The sequence below is a fragment of the Heliangelus exortis genome, chromosome 21 (assembly GCF_036169615.1).
Source record: "Heliangelus exortis chromosome 21, bHelExo1.hap1, whole genome shotgun sequence".
NCBI lineage: Eukaryota > Metazoa > Chordata > Aves > Apodiformes > Trochilidae > Heliangelus > Heliangelus exortis.
In genome coordinates this window covers 984,719-1,011,865 of record NC_092442.1, presented here as the reverse complement: position 1 = coordinate 1,011,865, position 27,147 = coordinate 984,719, and the positions used below count along the sequence as shown (strand labels likewise).

The following is a 27,147-nucleotide window of genomic DNA, read 5'->3' as shown; positions in this document are numbered from 1 at the left end:
TCTGAGGACTCATGGTGCAGCTGGGCCCTGAGCTCTGTCACCCACCCAGGTCCCTCTGGGTCCCCCTGTGACCCACATGGGAGGGCAGCATGAGGCACAGGGATGGCCAGAACACCCCCATAGCAACCACTCATTCTGATACTGAAGCTGTGGGATTTTATCCAGCATCCCTTCATTAGTCCTCATCAGAGAGGGTTCTGCTCTACCCACAAGCTTCCCTCATGGCTCTGCCTTAGGCTGCTTGCCTTCTTCTTTGAAGTCCTCTTGTTCCCCCAAGTTGTGCCAAGGAGAGGTGGAAAGTTAGTATGATTTCCTCTTGTTTCACAAAATCACACAGAATCCCAGCCTGGCTTGAGTTGGGAGGGACCTGAGCAATCATCTTGTTCCAATTCACCCCTCCCCCAGCCCAGGGTGCTCCAAGCCCCATCCAACCTTCAGCACTGCCAGGGATGGGGCAGCCACAGCTTCTCTGGGAAACCTGGGACAGGGGCTCAGCACCCTCACAACAAACAATTTCTTCCTAATGTCTGACCTAAATCTGACCCTTACTGATTTAATACGAATCTTGGGAGTGCTTATCCCAGCCAGAAGGTAAATTTTTAGCCCTAATGCTTCTGCTTTACATACCAGGCAGCTTCTGGTTTGCTTTTTTATGCTGCCACGTTTAGCTATGGACCACAGCCAAGAAATGGTTTGGACACAAGGTTGATGTTCCAGAATTTACACCAAATGCATTGCATACATTGTATTTTATTACTGCCCAACACACCCAAACACACAGGAATTCACCAAGGATTTAAAGAAAAGATTTGAGATGCAGCTGTCATTCAAGGACTGAAGTCTCACTGCTAATTAGAAACAGCCTAAAGTCTTTATGCTTTTGTGCAGAACAAGAAGGAGATGAGGAAAGTTTTGATAAAGATTGCAGGAACTTGCTAATTTCTGATACAAAGGGCAAGGAACTTGATTTTGAAATGCAAGCATGCCAACCCCCAGATTTGACACACATTTACAATGAGAAGTAAAAACTTTGTGTTTATAGAGAGTGACCAAGCCTTGCACACCTCTGAAGATTATTTTAGGGCAACAGGCAATAAAATATCATCACCCTTCCATCTGAAAACTTACATTACTGGAAGCTTTTACTTATAAATGGTGTAAAAATCACAGTGCAGCAAATAAAAGAGTTGTCATGGTCTTGAGGTCCTCCCTGGGGAATCATGTGCCAAGGTTCAGTCAGCAGCAGAGAGCTGAGTGTGATGCACAGGCAGAGATTTCCCAAGTGCAGCTCGGGGGCAGCCTTAGGACTTTCCAGGGCTGGTTTGATAAGCAGGATTAGAAACTGCCAATGAAAGCAGAAAAAGCTACTGAGAAACAGAAAGTCTTCCCTAGACACAGTCTTTCTCCCCACATTTTCATTTTAGTCCATAGGTTAAAGCAGTCCCTGGGGAATGGGGTACCCATGTACCAGGTCATCCCTGTATTCCTGCACCCTGGTGCTTCCAGCCTCATCAAAAGATACCTCCAGTGCTCTAACATCAGTCATCCCTTTGATTGAGTGGTTTTGGGACAATTTCTTGGCACTTGAGAAGGTTCAGATTTTAGCAGCAGCTTTTTAATACTCTGGGGTTTCAGTCTCTCTGGGTTTTGCAAACACAATTCAGCTTCCTCCCATCCTGGTGATAAAAAAGCCACAGGAAGCACCTCAGCAAATTTTAGTGACCAAAAGATATAGTTAATAAAAGAAAACAGGAAGCCCCTATGGTGTAGAGAGAAGGTGATCATCAGCTGGACTTGGTTCCTAAGGAATGGGTTGAAGTCACCATAGTTTAGCAGCAGTGTCCCTCCCAAACTCAGCAGGAACAGCATGGAGGTGTTTTTATGGTCTGTGCCTTGCAGAAGGACAGAGCAGGTGATAGCAGATATTGTGACTGTCTATAAATGAGTGGCTGGAAGGGAAAACTCCAGTCCAGTCCAGTCCACTCTCTTCTCCCTACAGGATTTTCAGCAGGGTGAGCCCATGCCAAGAGCCCATCAGCAGGTAGATTTAGTGTCCCCATCTCTCATAGGAAGACACAGTTTTAGTGTCTTACATGTGGCACACCATAATCTCTGACTATCTGTGTTTAAACTACTGGTGTGTTCAGTGCCAAAACAACTCCAGATATTCCTTAAAATGCTTTAAAGCTTCAGGGAAGGCAAAGGGGGAGCAGGGGCTTGGGGCAGCAGGTAGACTTTGAGCAGGTTCTAATCAATTTCCTCATGGACACTCTTCCTGGGAAGTCAGATTCCAGTTGCCCTGGAACAAGGTATTTATTTAGAGGGCACATTCACAAGGGCCAGATCAGGCAGATTTTCAGGTGCTCCCCACCTGGCTGAAGAGGAAGAGGCAGCCTGGCAGGGCATGGTGAAGGTGACAGATTTCAAACAGACCCAGCTACCACTTCTGCTGGGGCTGAATGGGTGGTCAAGGTCTTCTGGGGGGCAAAGTGACAGTTACGACCTTATTTCTTTTATTTCTTTAGGCGTGGAAGAGCATGACCTTGTAGCACATTTATTGGTTTTGACAGATCTCAGAGAGTTACATACCTTTTGTGCCACTTTAGGGCTCCTCTTCCCAGGGTGAGAGGTTGAGTTTGTCGATCTCTTTGCAGTCCAGGAAGTCCTCAGGATAACTGTTGACCTTGAAGACTTCCCTGGGTATCTTTTTGATGCGAGTGTTGTCACAGATCAGCCTCGACAGGGAGATTTTTCTCAGTGCACGCAACTGCTGCGGAGTGAAAATTCCACGTCTCTCCCACCAGAATCTGAAATGAGATTTTCGGGAGCCCCCTGAAAAATATTCCCCTTGGAGGAGTTTGGTAATGGTTACTTGTCAAGATGGGAATCTGACCAAAGTGAGTCTCTGTTCAGATCCACCTTGATCCATCACATCCCTTTGGAAAGAGGAGTCTGCAGCGTGGCCAGGTCTGGATTCTGACCCTGCTGCCCCTTCCAGCAGCAGCACCAGTGACTGATCCTCCCCTTCTGCACCGTGAAACCAAAGGTTACCTGAGGCAAAGATTACTGCAGATCACACCTGGCATGGAGCAGGTGCTCCTCAACAGCATGGGTTTGTATGAACATCATGGGTTTGTAGGAATGGGCTACAAAAAGAGAGTCCTTTGGCAACTGGGCTAAAACCAAGGTGTGGGTCTTGCTGGGAGCACTCCCTGAAGTGCTGGAGATGGGATGAAATGTCAGCACTTTTTCCAATACTAAACGCCACGGGGAATGTTGGCCACAGGATGTTCCTACCTGTCCCCATCACGCAGTTTCCTGAACTGGGTGCCAATGATGCAGGCCAGGAGGGGTCCAACCCTGCCCTGGGGAACAGCAGGCTCTGAAATTGCCCCAATCCAGAGGTCAATATTCTCTGTTGTCCCATACAACTTCATGAACTTCTTGGCTTGTTCATAATTTCCTAGCACCTTAGACAATTCCTTCAGGTTCTCAGGCTGGGAGAGCCCACAGAACTGCCTCCAGGCAATGTAACCTGCAAGAGCAGGAGAAGGAGCTGGTCAAGACCCACATGTCCCCACCATCTGCTGGGGAAATAAACAGAGCCCTTGGCCTGTGAGCAATGTCTGTTCCTCTTCAGGCACTAAAGAACCTAGAAGATGTTGTTGTCTGGACAGTCACAACAAATGCCATGTTTTCAAAGGTCCTTTTTGTGTGCATGCACTAAACTTACAATCTGGGTTGTGTTTGATTCTGCTCTCTGTCTTCTCTACCTCTTCTCTGTCTCTCTTCTCTTCTATGATTCAATGATTCTTTGCATGTGTCTGTAGGTTCATCCTGTCCTGATGGTTACAGCTACCTAGTGCTGAGGGTGAATGCAGCAGCCTTTGTAGTTTTGGGAGGCAAAATTTCTAGGACTGAAGCCCTAGAGAAGAGCAACATTTGGCTGTGCTTAACACCAGAGCACCTGATCTTCAGCACCGGGGAGCAATCACTCCTGTGGGTGCAAAACATTTCTGCTCAGAGCTCTGGGCAGCCTGAGGACACAAAATAAGCATTGATGGGCAAAGACCAAAGCACAAGTGGTGCATGTGAAAGCTGAACTTGGTTGCTTATATCTGTACCTTCTGTACCACACAGGCTCTCTCTTTGTAACACACCATTGCTTCTGCCTCTATTTATTATTATCCCGTCTATCTTTACTTTCCAAGCTTTTTGTCCTCGCCCTAAATCCTTCAGAAAAAGATCTTTCTAATGCAGAGGCCTTTTCTTCCCTCAACTTGACTCTCTGCCCATCTTTTGCCCTCAGATTAAGGTACTATTACTTCCCATCTCTATGGAAGAAACTTTGCACACTCATGAAATTACCATAAAGAGCAGCAGCTAAACCAGTATTGTGCACAGGACAAGTGGTGCCTCCTTACCTGGAAGGCCATGGTCCCTTCCCCGCTGCAAGTTCAGGGCTGCTAGGTCCAGACCCATGACCTGTGTCTGTTCAAAAAGGTGGTTCTGGAGCTCCTCAGGGAGCAGCTGGTTCTGCTTCATCACTTTTGCATGGCTCAGCACCATGCCTCGTATCAGAGGGTCAATGCCACCTGAATCAGTGCAAATCAAGAAAAGACATTTTGCACCGAGTGCAGCTTCCACGGTCCCTTCTGTGCAGCTGTAACCATGCTGCAGAGGGTGGGTTTTTCCACTCTGGGCTGTGTGGAGTTTTGTCAACTCCATATTTCCATTCCAGCACATGCTAGTGGGTATGTACACACCTGCACGTGGCAGTAGATGAGGTGTCCCTTAGAGTTCTCACCCCTCACCATCCCTGATCCTTCCCTTCCACAGCTCTAAATCCACTGATTTTCCACCAGGCTCCCCAAGTTGCTTCCTGCAGAATTCCCTGGGCCTGCCAGACCCAGCACAGGCTGACACAATGGGCTCTGTCCAAGCTTTAGGTTTTGCAAGTTATTGTGTTCATACTTGGCTATGAATGGATGAATATTTATTAAAACATTCAGTGCAGTGAAAGAATCAATGAATGTCTGTTTGTCTGTGGTTTTTTTCACAGCCACTGAGAAGTTAGCATTAGAAAAACACAGGCAAGTTGGCTGCATCTGTGTATTTTGGTATCTTTTTCATAATTTGTTAAATAACTTATTTTGGAAGAGACATTTGTCTTCTTGGGAAGACTCAAGTTGGCAGAGATCAGCTGTGTAAGAGCAGGACCCCACAACTCCCTTTAGAGGCACAAAGGCCACCACTACGAAGCAATTGTTTTCTCTTAGCTCATTAAAACTGTGTCCATCACCCTCTGGCAAAGCCTAATTATTGGGGGGTATAATAACTTATAGACTTAAATTTTGGCTGACTGACATTTGGTGCTGTGGTTCTCTTGGCTCCTGGAGCAGTGTGAGCAGTTGCACCCTTTGAGAGATGGAGCAATGCTCACCCTGCTGGGTGTCACTGAGCTGGGAGCTGTACAGCAACCCCAGGAGGAAAATTCATCCTTCCACAGCCTGGTTATTTACTGGCACGTTCAGAACATTAACATAACTGTAGCACAATGAACTGGGGGGGAAAATACTGAAAAGCTGAAAAGGAAGGTCCAGGGCTGCATTTTCTGATAAAAATCTTGCTCCAGTGTGGCTGCTTCTGCAGGAGCTGGTGCTTGGGAACATTCAGTGGTCAGGGTATAACAGGAGGGACATTTTTGGCAGGGCTGCTTTGCCTGGGTAGGATGCAGAACCATTGCTGGGCTGGGTTTGGTGGCAGCTCTGCAGGGCTCCTGCTGCCACCATTTAGCAGGGCACTGATTTGTCTGCAGGCACCTCCCAAGCTCCCTGGGAATAAAATCTGTGAGAGGCCAATGGAGTGAATGGAGCTAAAGCAGGTTTTGAAGTCCAGACTCACGTGTCTTACCAGCTGAGCTCCACCAGAGCATCTCCCTCAGGACCAGCCCAGCACTGCACATTCTTACCTTCTGTTAAAATCCTCCATGGGGCAGAAAGGCTGAAACGAAGAGGGATGTGGCCAAAGGAACCCAAAGGCTGATAATTGTCATCTAAACGGGATAGAAAAGGCTGTATTGTTGTATGACCAAATCGGAAGGCCAAGGCAAAAACGTTGGAGATTCTAGGATCCAAATTCTTTTTGTAGCCCCTGTAGGGAGGGATCCACTTGCTGGTCTCCTCCCCCAGCAGAAGTGGGAGGTAATCTCTGTAGGTGATTATCTGAAAAAGCACCAGAGCAGAGCAGGTGATCAGCAGCTGTGGCAGAAAAGGCATTGAAGTCAAGTGCAAACTCCTGGACACAGCATGAGTTTGGCATAAGACATTTAAATTATTTAAAATAAGAACTCACTTATAAATTGATAAAATAATGGAGGCTCTGGTTACCTCTGCCTCTCAGGTGGACACAATTTTTAACTCCCACAAATAACTCCACTAGATCTGCACAGCATGGTTCTCCTGGTCCTGGTGGAAAAACCGTGCAGATGCAAACAGGCAGCTGTGATTAGTACCTGAACTATGGCACCTATAATCTTTCGACTCTCCTGGTAAAGCTTTTCTCCATCCCAGTGAGGATTTAGTTTCTTCAGCTGTTTAACCAGGCGGTTGTGCTGTCTGAGGAACACAGTGTGCAGAGCAGAGAGCCCCAGGTTCTCACTCACCCGCCTGTCACCTACAAAGGAAAAATATTTAGGGATGCTGTAAATTGCTTTTTATTTCAGAATCAGGTGTTAGTGCTGGGACAGATGAGTAACAGCTGCTGGTCCCTGTTACTGGCAGTAATGCTCATGGCTGAGCTTCCTGGCAGTCAGCATTCATGCCAGATAATTCTTCCCAACACAGGCAAAACATTTTCTGCCAAAACCATTCAATCAAAACCCTTAGAGAATTCATACTATATTCATACTATATATGAATTTATATATATATTCATGCTATATTCATTCATAGCAGTTCATACTATACTGAACATGGCTGTGAGGCAGCTGGAAATGTCTCTTTTTAGGAAAAATATTGCGTGTGCCTTCTTTTGGGTCATCAGAAACAGGGCAATAGGAATAGGGTAATAATAGGGTAATAATATTCAGTATTGATCAAGTTGAAAACTGAATGGTGAATTCTAGGTAGGAGGGGAAAAAAAGTCACTGAGAAGTTTAAAACACTGGTGGTTATTCTACTGAAAATTTCTCCTAACTTTCAAAAGATGTTTCCAACGGGGGATGATTTGCTGTAATTCTTTTGGGAAATTAAAAGAAAATAATCCCTGTGTTTAATTAAACAACTATCAGTCAAGTTTTTGCTTTTTTAATTTGGTGGAGAGTCCCCTGTCTTTTACTTAACACAGTCATGTCTTGCAGTGCCTCATACAAATTCTCCTGGTTTGGGCCAGGATAAAGGGGATTTTCTGTCTTCTACTTTTGCTTTCAGTTCAGTCTCTTGTAAGCAGCTGCACTGCTGAAATTAACAGCAAGTTTCTCAGTCAGTGTCTGCTTCTGGGACTGATAACTCCATGTTTATAGTTCCAGCCAGAGCCTGGTGTGCAGAGCCAAGGACACTGCTCAGCTCTGAGGAACATTTTACCCTCCAGAGGGATAAAGAGGTCCCACCTGCAGCCTCCTTTGGGGAGGAAGGGACAAGACCAAACAGAGGATTCCATCCCATACACCTCATACTCAGGAGAAATTTGAGGGATCACAAGGGTCACGCCAGCCTCCTGCCCTTCCTGCCTTTCCTGCTTCCCTTTCTTCACCCATTCCCTGTTTCCTTCAGCATCCTGGGAGGATTCCATCCATTCCTCTGCCTGTGGTCCTGATCCATCCCAGCCTGAATCTCTGTGTTCCTGCCTCCAGCTCCCAACTGCTCCTGACCCCAGGATTCCAGCCTGGACTTTCCCAGGGCTGCCCTGCAGCCTCGGTGGTGACGTGAGAGTTACTGGGGGAAAGGAGGGAGGAACATGGTATCAATTTTCCTGTATATTTGTATATCTGCATATATTTAGTAATTTTTCCTATTTATCATCACTGTTTCATTAAAGTTGTGTAGTTCAGTTTCCAACCCATCAGTCTCTCTCCCTTATTCTCTCTCCTTTCTTTATCAGGGAGGAGAGAGATTAATAGAGAGAATCTGTTACTTATTTTAATTGCCAGACCAGTGCAAAACCCTGACACAAATATAAAGAGCCATCTGGCCACACTCAGCCTTCTGACCTCACAGCCCACTGAAAACCACTCCCCACGTTACCTGCTTTAAAACAGGGGATGTTCATGGTTTTGTTGGAGAGAATACAAATGCTTGTCGCGCTGTTGTCAAAGGGCAGTAACTCCAACCCCTCATCTGTAAAGTTCTGGTTGACAGCCAGGAGCCCCAGCTGGTTTGTCTGATTCCTGATGCTCTTGGCCACCGCGTCCTCGCTGCCGTAGACGGTGCTGGCGTCGAGGAAGGAGCTGACGGCGTTGAGCTGCTCCCGGGTGAAGGTCCTGGTGTTGCACACGGATGCTGACTGGATGAAGGGCATGCAGGACTGTGAGCTCCGTGGGTCGTCGGTGGGAAACTAAAGCCAACAGAGAGAACACCTCAGGAAGTCACCTGGCTTGGTTTTTACCCTCTTTACCAGACTGGGGGATGTGCTGGAAGCCAAGGTACCTTGATTGGGAAGCAAGGGGGCTTGAAGGCACAGCTGCTCCTGCACTGAGGACTGGGGTTCATCCCTGCCCCACTGACTGGGGTGAATTCTATGTCGTGGGTCACCCACTGTCCCCAGTGCATGAAGGCAAGGGACAGGTCCTGGTCGTGGGTGATTTTCTCATCGGCTGTGAAGGCGATTTCATTTGACACCTTTCGAACCTGCAGAGAATCAAAATGAAAATGTGTGGCTATAGCAGAGTCAATGTATCTCTCAGTATAACACCGTGAGGCCACGGGTAAGGTGATTTTAGATAAGCTCATAAGAGTTAGATAAGTCCCTAAGAGTTAATTGTGGCATTACACAGGCCCATGCCATGCCCCAGCTCTGTCAACAGTGATGCAACATTCAGCATCATCCTGACTCCACAGTCACTCCAGCAAGCCCAGCTTCATGGAAAGCTGTCCAGCTGAAGCTGAGGTATATGCACCTCAGAAAGACAAGAAAAGACCTTGTCAGAAAGACAAGATGGCTGAGGAACACTCAACCTTTATGGTTTGTATAAAAACCCTGGTATGCTTGAGGACACCGTGGTGCTGCCTGCACCAAGCTTTAGGTGCCCACTTCTGAAAGGTTATGCTGTCCATGCTTTGTTTGGGGAAGTCTTCACAACATTTTTGCTTATGTCTGTCTCCAACAAAATGTATCATGCCAGGCCACAGCCCAGGTGTAGAAAACAAGCCTCAAATTAGCACCTGAGATCAGAGAAAAGGACAGAGCAGCCTGCACTCCAGGTGTTGCCACTATTTTGTTTCTAATGGCTAAAATGTGGGCAGAGCCCACTACTATCTGGACAAGAAAGACAGTTCTCACCAGTGGGAGTGGAAATCCATTGAACATCTTTCCTGCAGTTGCTCCCCTGGGAACAGAAAATCCATCCTCATACAGTCCTGGCAGCCAGCGAGCAAAGGCACGGTTTGAGGACCCCAGGTGAGAAACCTTCCTGGAGCATCATGAGGAGAAAAGCAAACACCAGTGTTACTTCCAGAATGACCAGGCTTGTAGAGACTGATGCTTTGCTGCCAGGTCTGACCACTCTGATAACCACTGAGAGCTAGAAAGCACTGAGAAAAAAATAAATGTGGAGAAAAATGAACATTTTGACACCAAGAAAAGATTCTTTGTGCCATTCTATGAATCATTTTTAGCATTTACATCCCTGTAGCACCAAAGCAGCAAATGGAGGCCAATGAAACAGTATCTTTATCCTCCCAGGCACAGGTAGGAAAGAAATACTTGTTATAGGCACCAGTAGAATAAGCATTTGACTCTTCTTTCCCTGTTCAAAGGGACTCACATAAATAGAACCAAAGAATGGGTGATTTCAGTCACATTGGTTGGAAAAAACCTTCAAGATCGTCCTGTCCAACCATTAACCTAACACTGACAAGTCCTTGACTACACCATATGCCTAAGTACAATGTCTATATGACTCCGAAATACCCCCAGGGATGGTGACTCCACCTCTGCCCTGAGCAGCTTGTTCCAATGCCTGACAACCCTTTAGCTGAAGGAATTCTTCCTGCTTCCAACCTAACCCTGCCCAGGTGTAGCTTGAGGCCCCAGGCCATCTGTCCTGGAGCAATGTACAGGCTGGGGAGTCTCCTGGCACACACACCAATCCTACCTGTTGTTGCACTCTCCAGAAATGCTCCTGTACTTGTCACTCTCTGGGCATTTAATGGGATGAGTCTGATAGGAACAGCCAGTTTCTGTGGAAATCATCTTCTTCTGTTTTCTGCTCAGCACGTCTGCAAGAGCAACCATGCACAGTGACATCTGCTCTCAGGCATTTTTAGTTTAGTTTCTCAGTATTCTGGGTCAGCGTTTGGGTCAGAGCTGTGGATATACAAAACATCTGGATTTCAAGTGCTCCTTTGCTGTCTGAATTCTTTTGTGGCTCAGCCCCCACCTCTGGGATGGGGAAACTGGGTTTGGCATGGACTTTCCAAAGGAATATGGGGAGCAGCATCTCCAGCAATGTTTTACCCTAGGCTGGGAACAAAGTGGTACAAGCAGGGCAAGTGGGGGTGAGGACCAGAAGTGGATGATGGGCTCCTGCTCCCAGGGCTCAGAGTCTCCCAGCACCCAGTGGGTCACAGCCCAGGTTTGCTGTTATGGGGATTTTATCATCAGATGTGGGACAGGCACTGCCTGAGATGCTGGCTAAAACACCTGATGGCCTGGTCTGCCTCAGAGCATGCCTGGGGCAGCTGTGGGCAAGGCTTCAAACACCAGTGGGTTGGGGCATGGCAGAGCTGCTCTCTGACACTCCCAGGGTGGTTGATTTTCACAGAACAGAATCATTAAGGATGGAAAAAACCTCTAAGATTAGGTCCAGCCACCGACCCAACACCAACCTGATGTCCTGAAGTGCCACGTCCACAGATTCTTTGAACACCTCCAGGTGTGGGTGCTCAGGAACTGGGGCTGGGGCTTCCTGGGGTGCAGGGGGGAGGGAGGCAATGGGGGTGGGGGCCATGGGGGGGCCCTGGGGGGCAGCAGCTCAAGGGGCTCTGGAGCAGGGGAAAGGGGCTGAGGGGCAGCACTGTCCTCCCAGGCAAGGGGAGGGCAAATGGCTCAGCTGGTTAGCCCAAAGACATTTGGGTCTGAACCACCTTACCTGTGACATTGTACCTCCATTTCCCAGAGAGCTGCAGCTTTATTCTGAGGAGTTTCAAAGTGGTTTCTAAGTAATCAGCAAAGCGAGCTGCAGATCTGGTTCTTCCCACCGGGTCCCTTAAGATCTTCAGGAAATCCATTGGGCTGGCAAAATTTTCCTCTAGTGTCTTCTTTAAGCTAAAGAGAAAAGGTCCCCACGTGGCAGCACTGCTGGGTCCCAGGCAGGCTCTGCTCACCTGGGACAAGCTGGCTGCTCATCAGCTCTCTCCATCTCATCTCAGAAAGATTTTGGCAAACTGCTGTGATCTCCTGCTTCACCTTTTTTACATCCTTGTCACAACAAATTGTTGCTATGGGGATCAGTAGAAAACTAAGTTATTCACTGATTGAATACAGTTTGCATTTGGTGTGTGACAAGATGCATTCTATGAACAGAGAGACAACTCTGGTCCTCTTGGATCTCTTTCTGGTCCAATGGCTCTTTCTGGCTCTATGAAAAAACTTCTGAAGGTTGAGTGGAGAGACACCCCCCCCCTCTCCAAAGCATCCTGCTGCCTGGAACCAGCCTTTTGGGACACTACACAGAGGGATACCTGGGGTCTAACTTCCACTGAGACTTATCTGTGACAGGGTGCTCATCTGCACAGCACCCAGAACGTGGCAGAACTTCAGAATCCAGCAGAGGACCCAACATGTGTCCAGTGTGCCTGTGCCACTGAGAGGTGTCCCCAGCAGGGCAACAGCTCTGGTGGTGAAGGGTGGCCCTAGGACTGAGACAGGACACTACCATCACCCCAAACTGGGCAAAAGGACCTCCCCAGCTATGGCAGGTAGGGCCCTTGGACAAAGGGGTCTCCATAATAAACATGTATTGGAAAACACATATATTTTCTCTTCTTTCCTTAGAATCATAGGATCTCGGGATGGTTTGGGTTGGAAGGACCTTTAAGATCATCCAGTCCAAACCCCCTGCAGTGAGCAGGGACACCTTCAACCTCATCAGGTTGCTCACAGCCCCATCCAACCTGACCTGGAACATTTTATAGGGGTAGGGCACCCACCACCCCTCTGGGCAACCTGGGCCAGTGTCTCACCACCTTCCTTGTAAATAATTCCTTACTAATATCTAGTCTCAAACTCCCCTCTTTTATTTTAAAAGCTCTCACCCTTTGTCTTATTCACTATAGGGCATGTTGGGGCCCTCAGAAAAAAAGGACTCACTTTCTACGAGACTGTAAATATGCCATATCCACCATCTTCCTGGCTTTTTTAATGCTTTTCCGAAGGGATGAGTCTGACAGCATCTCTGAGTTGTCTGCTAAAAAAAAAAAAAAAAAAAAAAAAAAAAAAAAAAAAAAAAAAAAGAGGGAAAATCAGAAATAAAGTAAACCTTGTACTGTACATCAGGAGCTCCCCACCCCACTGCTGGGTGCTGAGGTGCAGGGACTCATTTCCCACTGTTCAGGGGACACCTGGGCTGTGCCCCTGCTCCACCTCAGTGCTGAGATCCTGGTGTCACAGCAAGGACTGAAAAGCAGCAGCTTGTGACCCATTTCATAGGCTCTGACAGCTCTGGGAGGCTTTTATGGAGTCACTTTTCACCCTTCTTTTTGAAGTTATTCTTCCCTTTGAGGAGGGAAATGCACAGAAGAAGCCAGATTCATGACCTCTGCGCCAGTTTCCCTGTCATAAAGTGATGCTCGTGTGCTTGGCAGAGATGTTGGGTAAAAAGATGATTTCCTCAGAGAAGTTTCCTGGGTATTGTCATTGTCAGTGGGTCACTCCACAGGATATTTGGAATCTATGCTGGAGCTGTATCGAGCTGGGAGCACACACTGAGCTTTGCCTCAAGCCCAGGAGCAGTGGGAAGAGAAACAGAAACTCACCAAAGGAGTCCCCTGTCCCCACTAAGCAGAGGGTGATGATGAATCCCAAGAGAATAATTCCCAGTTTTATACCTGGAGAGAAATGGAACATAAATCATCTGAATATCAGGAGAGGTTTGTTTGGAATCTTTGTTTCAGGATGCAGGAATAAGAGACAGCAGCCCTCTGACAGGACCCTAAGTGGGGCTCTGCCTGGTGAGGTGCTGGCAGGACCTGGGGACATCCGTGTGCTGTGGGACATTCCATACACCCTGGGAGGAGGAACTGCCAAGGAGGAGGTGGCCAAGTGCAGCTCCAGTTTCAGTGGTGGAGACTCCAGGGAAGGGGTGTTTGGAGAGGGCAATGTGCTGGTGTCCTGCCCTGGAAGGGACCTTTGCAGGTGACTAAAGGAGGTTGCACCCTACACCTCTCTCTCTGTCCCCTCTGTCCTCTTACTGAGCACAAGCTGCTACATCTGGTTCTGGTCCTTTGACCACTTTGCAGTTTGTCTTCTTGACACTCCCTGAAATTTCTCTCTATTCCTTTTTCACATTAACACTAGAAATGCACAGTGTTTGTTCTCATCAGTGTTATATACAACAGCACTGTGCCTTCCCTGCACAAAAAGGTCTTTAGCCAAAAGTTTACAAATCAATATATATATTTTAAGTAGCTTAGTAAATATTTTAACTGTTTAAAAAAGGAAAGAAAGACAAAATTTGGAACAGCTAACAAACTCTTCACAGCCAGGCAGTCAAATCTTAAATTAAATCTGTGGGAATTGTCCAACCCTCTTCACAGGGATTGGAGGCTGCTTATTCCTCACAACCTGAGTTTGCAGAGTATTGTTACAGGAGGTAGAAAAAAAAATTTTCTCACTTCTCAAAATAAATTTCACATCTGATGTGAGAAGCAAGTACGAATGACCCCAGCTCCTGATGCTCTGCTGAGTCTCCTCCTCTCCTTGCTTTCATCCATGGGAGGCACCAATGCTCACACCAGAAATAGCAAATCAGTCAAACACAGATATATAATTTTAAAGTTCTGATCTTACCTGCCATCTCTGCAGAGCTGGGAGGACTGGGAAACAGGCCAGTCCTTTATAGAAATTAGCCCAGTTTGAGCTGGGTGTGGCCAAAAAGAGAGAAACTGGAGCCAGACTGAACCAAGAGGAAACATCTGCTGGTTTGCTGTCCTGGACTGAACAGAAAGGTGCCCACTTCTCCATTTCTTCAGAGCAAGTGTTGACCTATTTCTTGATAAATATGTAAAAAGGGAAAAAGAATAAAAGCACGTTTCTTTTCTGCAAGTGAAAGAGGCCAGGTTAATTTTATGCTAGTAAAAAATGATGGTGGGATTTGGGTTCTTCTTCCCAGCTGTTTGACATCTCTGATGGTCTGGGAAACCAGAACTGGGTCATTTTTCCAACATGCACTTGTGGATTGTACTATGGTCTGGATATGGCACATCTGGGTGGTGGAGCTGCTGGAATCTGCATCCAGGAAAACCAAAGTTGTGCCCCATCCAATGCTGCTCAGTGAGATGGTTTGTGCAAATAAACATTAGTCAGATCATCACTCTTCTAGAAATAAGTATAAAATAAGTGATGATCATTGTGGATGACAAAGTCCAAACAAAGACCAAGGCAGTTGCACAGGGCAATCTCAACCTCTCTTCAGTACAGTTGTGGCAATCTGGACAATCACAAATTTATATCAGGCAAATAACAACAGGCTGGATGTGCAAAATGGGAGTTATTGTCCTGAAATGATCAGAAAGGAACAAAATGTTAGGCCAGCCAAGCACTTCAGTATGGATTACAGCTCTACAGTAAGAAAAGGGACTGTACATCAGCAGACTAACAAGAAGGTAGAGGAAATAATTTAATACTTTGAATATCAGTCAGGTTGATGACAAAAGACAGGGCTGAATGCATAGTGACAGTCATGTAAATCTCAGAAGATTAGGTAGCCAATCCTTCCTATTGTTTAAATATTTTCACAGATCCTCTGAAGCCAAAACAAATAGAAAGAAAATATAAGCAGTTATGTTCACTAACTGCTAGTGAACATAAATCTGGAAACAGCAAACAAAAAACAACAAAGAAAAAAGGAACCAAAAAAAAAAAAAAAGCAAGCTTTGTGACAGTGAAGTTTTCAGAAGTTGAAGATACAGTGCCAAAAATGCACTGCCATCATTTCTTCCCTAAAGAAGAGAAATTCAAAACCAAAATCAGAAGCTGGCCCATGGTCTCACCAGGACTCGAGTCACCCTGGCAGCTGCTTTGCCTTCTCCATCCACCCCTCCATCCATCCCTCCATCCCTCCATCCATCCATCCATCCATCCATCCCTCCATCCATCCATCCATCCATCCATCCATCCCTCCATCCCTCCCTCCATCCACAGGTACAAAATGTACATAAGCAACACCCAAGGCTGCAGAAGTTTTCAGTCCTTCCCTCTGTTATCCATGGAGCCCACCCCATGGCCAGGACAAGTGCCCTGAGCACACAGCCCATGGCTCTGGCTGCCAAGGAGGAAGAGGAGCATCCACCAGCTGGGCAGAGCCTGCACTGGGTCCAAATCTTCCCAGAAAACCCCATGGGGTGACCGGGCTGAGGGCATCCTGAGGTCTCAGCCTTCCCTGCAGTCACAGGGCTCTGCCAAATCAGTGTCACTCAACAGGGCAGGGAACCCATCCCTGGCTCTGCCCCGAGCCAGAGTCACAGTTCCCAGGGCAGAAAAGCTGTGGAAAACCATCTGTGACTTTCCACCAGTCCCAGCTCCTTCACATCCACCCATGGGAAACCTTCAGCTTGCAAGGTGCAAACCTGACTCGTGTCCTGCCAGCACCCAGCACACCTCTTCCCAGTGAACAGCTCCTCTTCCTCAGGGCTGGTCCCTTCTTCTCCTTCCCATGGATCAAAATCCTTCTCTTCTCCATGAATAAAATCTTCAGCTCCTTCTCATGACCCAAACTTCTTCCTGCCTGGCCTTTAAGTGAAACCTCTCTTCCATCCTTTCCACTTTTTTTTCAAACTGTGTGACCTTATGGGATGACTTCTCTGGAGATGATATTGGCAGGTCTAGAAGGAGACCTCAGCTGCTGCTTATCCCAAAAAGGAGTACAATTTCTCCATTTTTTTCCATTTTATTTTATCTTAGTACCTTGGAACCAGGTCTCACATTATCCAGGAATCTGGGACACGGCCACACACCAAAGCAGAAACAGTTTTCAGGGCCCTGGAAAGCCACAGGTAGATTATATGGCTTGGAAAAAATCCATGTTTTTTTCTCCTCCTGAAGAAACTGCCTCATTATGGCTTTGACAAGTGGTCTGTGCTGTGGGTGGGGCACTGGCTGACAGACCATACCCAGAGGATGGCAGTAAATAATTCCTTATCAGACGGGCAGCCAGTCACAGGTGGAGTCCCCCATGGATGGACATTGGGCTGTTTAACACTTGTCACATCCCACAGAATGAGCACAGCCCCCCAGGTGTGGGGCCAACCCAAATATCCCATCCCACAGAGTGGGCTTGGGTAGAGCTCCCCAGAGTGGGGGTCGACTCAGGGAGTTTGGGACTGGACCCCCTTTCTTACTGAACTCCTTCAGAGAGGAGCCTGTGTGTGGCTGGGCCCAATTCCTCCTCTAATTAATCTCTTGTAACAACCCAGCAGATGGGCCTTGAGGTCCCTTCCAACCTGACATTCTGTGATTCTATGCTATGATGCTATGAAAAAGCACCAGGGGTTTATTTAATCAAAGGGGGAGTGGAAGAAGCTTTAGATTCTCACTGATGTTTTCGTTGTGCCACCTCAGCTGGCAGACAGGGCACTCATTGGCTCCAGGGGACTTTTTTCCCTGGACTGCAGCTTAATTTCTAGAAAGTCAAATACACGAATAGATGTCAAAAATGAACACAAATTTTGGGGGTTGGTTCACTGCTTTAACCACGGGAAGGAATGTCTGTACAGACAGAACTTGCAGGATTCATTAGGATTCACAATGCACAAGTTGCCTCTTGGTCATCATCTGCCCCCAGTTTATAGCCAGGGGGAGGCTGAAGCCCTGTGTTTTGGTGAGGCCAAAGCATCTCCAACACTGCACCAGGTAAGGGGACAGCAGTGAAGGTGACCACTGGAGCAGGGCAGCTGCTGTTTTCTGAAACCTGGAAGATTAAACAGTGAAAACTTATCAGTAGAAGCAGAGTTGGCACATTTATTTGAAGAAGAATAAGGCCTGTCTCATGACAGAGCTTGTGGTTTTCCATATTGCTTAATCCTGGAAAGTGCCATTTATTACAAGTGAAGAGCTGTCAGTTCTCTATTGAGCTCAGACTTTTCTACAAATACATCCTGTTCTTTCTACCAGGCAAGCTTGTTTTGTTTGCAAATACCACAAGAACTGCAGATGAATATAGGTGCTCACTGGTGATGACACAAGATTAGATAAGGAAAAAAGACAACTAAAGAAAAACCATTCCGAGAAATATGGTGGGAATCCCAGGCAGTGCAGAGGGGGTGTGAGTCCAGCCGGGCTACAAGAACCAGCTGAACAATATTTGTCTCCTCAGGTTTCCTTCAGACCCTTCTGTCTGGGCTCCAGGGGTCTCCAGACCACACCTTTTATCCCCCTTCATCCCTTTATACCTCTATTTCAAGGTCTGGTTCTCTCCAGTCTCCCCAGTTAGGGTAACACTGCTCTCCAGGACTCCCTGCTCCCCTCTCCAGGTCCCTCAGTTGGGGTCTGGACCCCCCTGTCCTTTCCATATGCACTGTGGAGCCCTCCAGACCCCTTCTTTTAGGCTCCAGTAATGTGCAGGTCCCTGTGCCCTGGGCCAGCCCCTCCAAATTCCCCCATTTGCCAACTTCATCAAGTTCCAACCCTTAACCTGAAACCAAACTTCACCTTACAGACCTCTTTGGATACCAAATGCCCAGCACCTCCTCCTCAAAAGGAGCATGGAGGAAGAACTCCTTCCAGACCACAGCCCTGATCTTCACTCTCTGTGCCCATCAGGGTGTCAGTGACTTCCAGCTTTGAACAGGAGGCTCAGGAAATGCATCTCCCAGCTCTGGAATGGGAATATGGTGCCTAGGAGAGGGGAAAGGAAACCTGGACAATTGAAAGGGATTAATTAAACTTAACTGTTCTCCTGAGTCTCTACGTTATTGTCCAAAGGCAGTATATTCCCCCTCACCCTGACTCCTCTCCTTAGCTCTTTTTTAGCTCTGTCACATTTGCTGGCCTTGATCTGCTCACTCTCTGATGTGCCATGGATGGAGCTGGGCTGAGCATCTGGTTTCCAAGATGCATCTGAACCAGTTCCCACCTCTGCCTGGGCATCCACCCGTGTCTGTGGGGCTGCTCATTCCCCTAACTGCAGTTGTCTGACTCCTCAATAATACATGATAATATATAAGAATACATATGGACACATGAGAAATACTGACAGCAAGCAGGAGAATCAGAACTATACCAAGCATAATGCCATTTTGACTGGAATCTGGTGAACTCAGCCCAAGATGAAACGGAGTGGTATAATCCCTCAAATTAAAACTGAAAATGTAATTGCCAACAAAGCTTTTTATCCCTGTATGAAACACCACTGCACCACGTGCTGCACTGTATATCAGTAATGCAGACAATATCACAACTACTTTTCTCAAGCAGTGCTTATTAAAACTCGTACCACTCATTCCAGCTGCAAAGCTGCATATTACATACCCTAAATACCACAGGTGTGGCATCATCAGATAATTTCCAACCCTGTGAACGTTCCAAAGGAAACAGTTTGATTCCTGCTCAGCAGAGCCATCTGGGTATCCTCCCACTGAAGCTGGAATTGAAATTATTCAGGTAAATGAGTCAAAATTTGAACTGGGCTCAAGCAAATTAACTTAGCCCCAAGTTGGGTCTATCATGGTTTAACACTGACCCAGAATTAAACCAAATAACACATGCTCTCTATTAATCCCAATCCCCTTCCTGATAAAGGAAGAGAGAGAATAAGGGAGAGAGAGAGAGATGGGTTGGGAACTGAGCTACACAACTTTAATGAAACAGTAATGATAAATAGGAAAAATTACAGAATATATATAAATATAGAGGAATATTGACACCACATTCCTCCCTCCTTTCCCCCAGTAACTCTCACGTCACCACCGAGGCTGCAGGGCAGCCCTGGGAAAGTCCAGGCTGGAATCCTGGGGTCAGCAGCAGTTGGGAGCTGGAGGCAGGAACACAGGGATTCAGGCTGGGATGGATCAGGACCAGAGGCAGAGGAAGGGATGGAATCCTCCCAGGATGCTGAAGGAAACAGGGACAGGGGAAGAAGGGGAAGCAGGAAGGGGCTTGACCCCTGTGATCTCTCAAATTTATCCTGAGTGTGAGGTGTATGGGATGGAATCCTCTGTTTGGCCAAGTTTGGTCATTTATCTTCTCCACTCCTCCCTAAAGGAGGGTTTCAGGTGGGGCCTCTTTACTACTTTTCCCTTTCCAGAGCCCAAAATGTTCCTCAGAGCTGAGCAGTGGCCTTGGTTCTGCAGAAATTCTCCAGCAGTAGCTATAACCATGGAGTTATCAGTCCCAGGCACAGTCACTGACTGAGAAACTTGCTGTTAATTTCAGCAAGTGCAGCTGCTTAAGAGAGACTGAACTGAAAGCAAAAGTACAAGACAGAAAATCCCCTTTATCCTGGCCCAAACCAGGAGAATGAGCCCTGACCGAGCTGCAGCTGAGTGGAAGAGCTCCAGGAACATTCCCCGCAGGAGACAGCAGAGGGCCCGGTGCTCCTTGGATGTTCGTGTGTGGTTGGGAGGGGAGGAAACCGACAAAATCTCTGTGACCAGCAGAGATCAGTGCAGACAGGGAGAAAACAGCTCTGGGGCTTGTCTTGTGCCATGCAGCCCCTGGGACACCAAGTGCAAGTCCCCTCTCCATCTGCTCTGCAGGGGACAGGATGGATCCAGGGGCTGAGGGCAGCCAGGAGCCAGGAGCCGGGTCCTGCACTTGGGTCACAGCAACCCCAAGCCCAGGCTTGGGGCAGAGCAGCTGGAAAGTGCTTGGTGGAAAAGGAGCTGGGCTGATCAAGAGTGGCTGAATCTGAGCCAGCATGTGCCCAAGAAGGGCATCAGGGCACCAGCATCCTGGCTTGTCTCAGGAATGGTGTGGGCAGCAGGAGCAGGGCAGGGATCATCCCCCTGTGCTGGGCACTGCTGAGGCTGCAGCTCCAGTCCTGGGCTCAGTTCTGGGCCCCTCACAACCAGAAGGACATTGAGGGGTTGGAGTGTGTCCAGAGAAGGGAATGGAGCTGGGGAAGGGTCTGGAGCACAAGTCTGCCCAAGAGCAGCTGAGGGCCCTGGGGGTGTTGGAGCAGAGGAGGCTGAGGGGAGACCTTCTGGCTCTCTGCAACCCCCTGAGAGGAGGTTGGAGCCAGGGGGGGTCGGGCTCTGCTCCCAAGGAACAAGGGATGGGACAAGAGGAACTTTTGGCACAACTCAAGTTGTGCCAGGGGAGGTTTAGGTTGGAGCTGGGGAAGAATTTCTCCCTGGAAAGGGTTGTCAGGGCCTGTCCCAGGCTGCCCAGGGCAGGGCTGGAGTCCCCATCATCCCTGGAGGGGTTTCAGAGCCCTGGAGATGTGGGGATGAGGGACATGGGGTGGGGGTGGCCTTGGCAGGGATGGGTTGGTGGTTGCTCTTGATGATCTCAAAGGTCTTTTCAGTTCTCCCTGCAGCCCTTCTGTGACCTGACCAGGGGTGACAGTGTGAAACCTGGCATCCAGCTCCCCTGTCCCCTTGCTGCCCTGATCTCTTCCCTGGTTTCTCTGCAGTACCTGGTGGATTCCAGTCACTGGCCACTGCCTTTGCCACCACATTTCCCTGAGGAGCTGCCCTGCAGGGAGCAGGAGATGGTAAAGGGATGCAGCAGGTCACTTAGGAGGAGTACAGAGCAGGAGGTGGAGAAGATGGAGAAGTCATCCTCCAGCAAGAGCTGCCTGGAGCAAGGAGGGTGCCAGGATGAGTGGTCTGGCATCTTCCTATCACTCTGGCACCTCCAAAACCGTGCACAGGGCAAAATCCCCCAGTGAGGTGCAAGGATGAGCTGTGCTATGGCCCTACAGGATCATGGCATCCCTTGAGCATGTTGGGTGGGAGCAAGAGGGAGCAGGGCTGGGGTGAGGCCCAGCTGCCCTGTGCTTTCAGAAAGATTCTCAAATGTCATGGTTTCAGTTGCATCTCTGAACAGCACATGAACTCTGACAGCTTTGTGGTTGGTGCAGTGTCAGTATCACTCTGTGGTTTCTTAGATCTCTATCTGGAGCTGTCAAATGCTTTGTCACAGACAGCTCCTTCCTCCTCTGGCAGGTGCAGCCACACCAAAGCAGATTCACTTGTGCATCTCCCAGCAGGACAGGTTCCATACATGATGGCAAAAGAAGGGGAGATGCATGAGCCCCAAACCCCCATATGCAACGAGGAAGCCCAGAAGCTGCCTGCTGGAGCCCAGGGGTGTTCAGGGCCGTGTGCTGAAGCAAAACTTTGTACAGGCACAGGTCCCATACCCAGGATCAGCCCAAGACTCAGTCCAGAAACCTTTTGTAGCCCAAAGACACATCACCTGCCTCTGCAGCCCTGCTCAGACCTGCTACACTAATTAGCCAGAACGTTGGGCTAATTGCAGTACTGGAACACATGCGATGCAGGAGTAACAATAAATAATAATTTTTGCCCTTGCAAAGCCTGAGCACCTGCAGCCCGTTGCTGTTCTGCCCCAAGATGTCCCCCTGTGTGTTTGTGACCACCCCTGGGGTTGGTTCCTCTCTTGGTTCATCCCCAGGGCTTGAAGGCAGGATCCTCAGGTCCCCAGCACACCCCCAGTCCCATGAGCTCAGCTCCTGGGGGGATGAGTTTGGAAAATCATGGACTCTTGCTCACCCCACCAGGGCCCCTGGCACGGCCCATGAGGACCCTCCTGTCCCTTCCTGGGGACATTGCAGTGGAGGGGACACTGTGGGGAGGCAGCCACAACACACCCAGACACAGAGAGGTCTCTAAGGTCCCCGTGCAGACCCATGTGGCATGGTGGGGAAGAAGGAAAGTGGGGAAAGTGGGAGCAGAGCAGCTCTGCCCCATGCGCCCTGCTGTGTTACTGGGACTGTGGGACAGGGAGGATGAGCTGGAGGTGCCTTGTGAATGGCACTTGTCACTCTGCAGGAAAATACCCACAGAAACCACAGGCTGTGAGCTGGCAAACAGGGTTCTTCTTGCAGAGAAGAGGAAGGTGGGAAAACGGGAAATGGTCCCTGGAGCATCCTGAGGAGCCCATGGCCTGGAGACAAGGGCAGCACAGGGAGCTCTGGGTGGACAACATCACACCCCCTGTGACACTGAGTGGGCAGGAGGGGCTGGGGACATCATTTGGACCTCCCTGGGCAGGGGAAATTCCTGCTCTGCCTTCTGCATCCCCCCTCCTCCCATACCCACACTGGGAGCTGCTCCACACCTCTGGGAGCAGATCTGGAGTCAGACCACTGAGTTGGGCTTCTTACTGGTGGATGGGGGTCTGTTAGGAGAGTCTGGAGGTTCCCAGGTTCATACTGGGAGCACAGCTTCAAGAGTTTTGTGGTTTATGGGGCCACATCTCCAGGGTGCCACCCATCTCTGCTGCCCATGCTGCCCACACCAAGGTCCTGGAAAAGGAGACTGAGTTGAGGCCCTCCTGGTCCTTTGGGGAAGATGCTGAGGTGAGTTTGGTGAGAGCTGTTGTTGTGTTGGTGAATCAAAGTGTGAACCTGTTGCTCAGGGGTGATTTCATATCCTGTCCTGGTCAGTACAGCCCTCACATGGGTGCTGATTTGCTCAGACTTGCCTCCCCTCACACTAGGGCTATTCTGGTATTTCCTAGACCTGCTTCTTCCTTTTTTTTCTTTTTTTTTTTTTTCATCATTTCTGAGGCAAAGGTGCCGTGACATCAGCTCTGTTGTGCTGTGGAAACTCCAAGTGTTTGCCTTGAAATCTGACTGACAGGGTTGGCCACCCTCCCTAAAAGAGCCCAAGGACCAGGCCAGCACCTCCCACCAGATGGAGGAGGAATCTGCTCCAGTCCTCCTGCCCTTGCAGCTCATCCCTGTCCATCAGGAAGGTCTCAGCAGTGTTCCTCTCCATCCTCCTTGTTTCTGCCCTCTTTCCTCAGGCCTTTCCAGCACCACATGAGTTCTGCAGCTCTCTCTGCTCTCTTGAGATGGATTTTTGCTCTGACTCCCACTAATTTTGAAGCAGAAATGGGGAAAAGGCAGCTGCAAAGGTTGGAAACTTGTGTGAACGCTTTCTCCCACTCCCCTGGGACTGCACTTCCTTTCTAGCATCCTTTTGTTTTACTGATAAATGTCAAAGATCTCAGGTCCCATCTCCCCTGGTTTTATTGTTGGGCTTTGAGAGCAGTCCCTGAGTGACCAGAGGGATTTTTATCATTGGAGTGGAAAACATTTAGCAAGCAATTCTAGCAAGGGCTTTCATTAAACTTGGGTGTTCACAGCAATTTCTCTCTCTGCGTTCCTGGAAAAATTTCTGGGAAGTGAAGAGGGCTCCCCGGTGATGAAGAGGATGGTTGCCCAAGCTCTTGGCTGGAGAATGTGCAGTTTATTGAGTAAAGCTCATGCTGGATTTCCTGCAAGACCTTCCAGCTGGAGCTGTGGTGTAAGTGCCATCCCATCCCCTCTCTGGGCACAGGGGGAAGGCTCTGCCAGCCCTGGGGCTCTTCATGTCCAATGGTGGTGTGTCCTGGTTTGGGCCAGGATAAAGGTGATTTTCTGTCTTCTACTTTTGCTTTTAGCTAAGTCTCTTGTAAGCAGCTGCACTTGCTGAAATTGACAGCAAGTTTCTCAGACAGTGTCTGCTTCTAGGACTGATAACTCCATGTTTATAGTTCCAGCCAGAGCCTGGTGTGCAGAGCCAAGGACACTGCTCAGCTCTGAGGAAAACATAAAGAGGTCCCACCTGCATCCCTCCTTTGGGGAGGAACGGACAAGATAGATGCCAGAATCGACCAAACAGAGGATTCCATCCCATACACCTCATGCTCAGGATAAATTTGAGGGATCATGAGGGCCAAGCCAGATTTCCAGCTTCCGGCTGCCTGCCCTTCCTGCCTTTCCTGCCTCCCTTCCTTCACTCAGCATCCTGGAAGGATCCTGTCCATTCATCTGCCTGTGGTCCTGATCCGTGCCAGCCCTTATCTGTGTGTTCCTGCCTCCAGCTCCCAACTGCTCCTGACCCCAGGATTCCAGCCTGGACTTTCCCAGGGCTGCCCTGCAGCCTCGGTGGTGACGTGAGAGCTATTGGGGGAAAGGGGGGAGGAATGTGGTATCCATTTTCTTGTATATTTGTATATATTAAGTAATTTTTCCTATTTATCATTACTGTTTCATTAAAGTTGTGTAGTTTAGTTTCCAACCCATAAGTCTCTCTCCCTTATTCTCTCTCCTTTCTTATCAGGGAGGGGAGAGATTAATAGAGAGCGTCTGGTACTCGGTTTAATTGCCGGGCCAGTGTTAAACTGTGACATGGTGTAAGGAACTATGGAGTGGGGAAAGGAAGCAGCCACCACAGGTCCTGTGACCACTAATCCTCCTCAGCTGAGCAATAAATGGTCTCCTTGGTCCTCTTGAACCACCCTGGTGCTGAGAATAAGGTGTGGGAAGGAGGCCTCTGCATGGCCAGCAGGACAGCCCAATCCCAGAATCCCAGAATCCCAGAATCCCAGAATCCCAGAATCCCAGAATCCCAGAATCCCAGATTGGTTTGGGTTAGAAGATACCTTAAAGACCATCTAAAGAGCCCTTGGCATGAGCAGGGACACCAGGTCACTCCAAGCCCTGTCCAGCTCAGCCTGAAGCTGTCCCTGGGATGGGGCAGCCACAGCCCCTCTGGGAAGCCACTGTCCTTGTGCTGCATCCAGGCTCCCCTCCACCCTGACCATGGCCAGGAACATCTCCCATGGGGATTCTCCAGGGAACACTGATCCCACCCTGCTCTCTGGGTTTGAGCAGTCTCTGCAGCCCCCTGATGCTTGCAGCTTTGGGCCATAGGGACCTGGCAGGGGGGAATGATGCCCTTGGGATCCCAGGCCACAGGGTCAGCAGGAGCCCAGGAGATGACCCAAGGCTCTCACATCCTTTTTCCCCCTAGGGCTGTAACAGGTCCCTACCTGATTCAACAGGTTTGTCACCAGGAAGGACCACCAGGTCTGTGCTGACCCTGCCAGGTGGGTGAAAGAATTTGTGACAGCTCTGGAGCATGGGGAGATGAGAGGTCTCTGCTCTGGAGAAATCCTGCAAGACCATCCAGCAGAATCTTAACACAAACCTAGAAATCCTGCTGCTGCACACCAGGACCTGCTGAGCCTCCATTGGACCCCTGAGGTTCCTTTTGTCTTGCAGAAATGTCATTTATCCATGATAATTTAGCCACTCTGAAGAGCAGCTGTGATGCTGGAGACCTCCTGGCCTTGCAGACCCCTCCTGGCATGGGCTGCTGTGTGACATGTGGCTAAACTGTCCCCTTCTTCTGCTGGGATGGGAGGGGAATTTTATCCCCTGAGTTATTTGTGGGAAGTTGCCTGTCAGGGAGTGTTCCCTGTACCCTGTGCTGCCTCCCAGCCAGCCAGCTGGGTGTTGTCACAGCACAGATGCAGGATGTGTCTCCTCCTCAGAGGAGCCTGCTAAAAGGATGCTCATTATGCAACCACATCGTTCAGCTTTGTTCTCAAAACGCTGTCTCTTGCTGGTGCCAAAAAAATAAAGGTTTTGGTGTTTTTTTCCTGAGTGTGCCAGGTCTGGAAAAGGCTGCTCCACTCCTGCCTGGGAAAACAGGGCAGAGAGGACCCCACCACAACCACTCTGAGCAGGGCAAGAAGCCAAACTTCTGGCTGAGAATGGCTCAGCCTCCTTAGCCCTAAACCCTTCCCTTCCACGTGGCCCCCCTGGGAGCAGATTCTCCTCTGGGGCCCCATCCTGAGCTCAGCTCTGGGGATGCTCTGTTGCTGTTTCTCTGCAGAAGGCAGGCACTGATCACCTGCTGCCTTGGGAGGAAAACCTGAATTCAGCTCAAAGATCCCAAGAGGTTCATTGCACCAAGCAAAACCACCCAAAGCACTTTATCAGCCTGTGGTTTGCCTTTGAAACCAGCTGATACCTTTGTATCAGAACTGAGCTGCTGGGTCTTATCTCCCAGCTGAAGCCGAGGGAAGGGATGGGCACCCCCTGGGCTGTCTGAAGCTAAAACTCAGCAGCTTTTGTATGGCCCCTTGGCCAGGAGTGTGCCCACCTGGCAGCACATCCAATCTTCCACCACAGAACATGTTACTCATCACCCCTGAGAGTCATTTCTCAGCCTTCCCCATCACTAGCAACAGAGAACCACCCAAAATGAGGAGCAAGCACACCAGTGCACACCAGAGCACACCAGTGTGAGATGTGGTGTCTGTAACTGGTGCCACCCTGCTCTGCACAAGTTGTCTCCTGTGCTCATCAGCACCTCTCCAGAGGTCTCCCTGATTCTTACCCAACACTTCCTCTTGCAGTTCCTCATCAGCTGCCCCAAAGGGTCTGTTCCACAGCTCTGACCAGAGCTCTCAGCAGCCTGGGACTATTTTACTGGAGCAGGGAATGGGTGCCAAAACCTCACAGAGCCTGAGGGCACTGGGGGGCTCCCAGTGATGAGGATCCCCCAAGAGGATGGGGCTCTCCCAGCCAGGAAGCCATGGATGGAGGGGGGTCCCAAAACCTTGGTGGGGGGGCCCAAGGTGTCACAGCCCCAGGCAGAAGAGGGGGGCTGTCCCTGGGGACTGTGAAGAAAGGTGCTGGGGAGTGGAGGTGGGTGCTGAGGGGTGGGTTCAGGGCACCCTGGGGTGCAGAGGACAGCAGGGTGTGAGGGGGATGGAGAGACACAAGAGGAGGAAGCTGGGAGGCTG

General features: G+C 49.2%; 1 protein-coding gene across 1 annotated transcript; it reads right to left on the bottom strand.

The window, feature by feature from the left end:
- Nucleotides 1–1,124: 1,124 nt before the first annotated feature.
- On the bottom strand, nt 1,125–13,284 carry EPX (eosinophil peroxidase). The gene is made up of 13 exons (XM_071765035.1): nt 13,194–13,284; nt 12,529–12,625; nt 11,309–11,484; nt 10,313–10,436; nt 9,499–9,628; nt 8,646–8,846; nt 8,244–8,553; nt 6,515–6,675; nt 5,972–6,224; nt 4,425–4,595; nt 3,298–3,535; nt 2,590–2,807; nt 1,125–1,342 (listed from the first exon to the last, which is right to left on the bottom strand). Exons 1-12 carry the CDS (start codon nt 13,282–13,284, stop codon nt 2,603–2,605), a joined length of 2,157 nt encoding a protein of 718 aa, XP_071621136.1. The 3' UTR covers nt 1,125–1,342; nt 2,590–2,602.
- Between the last annotated feature and the right edge of the window lie 13,863 nt (nt 13,285–27,147).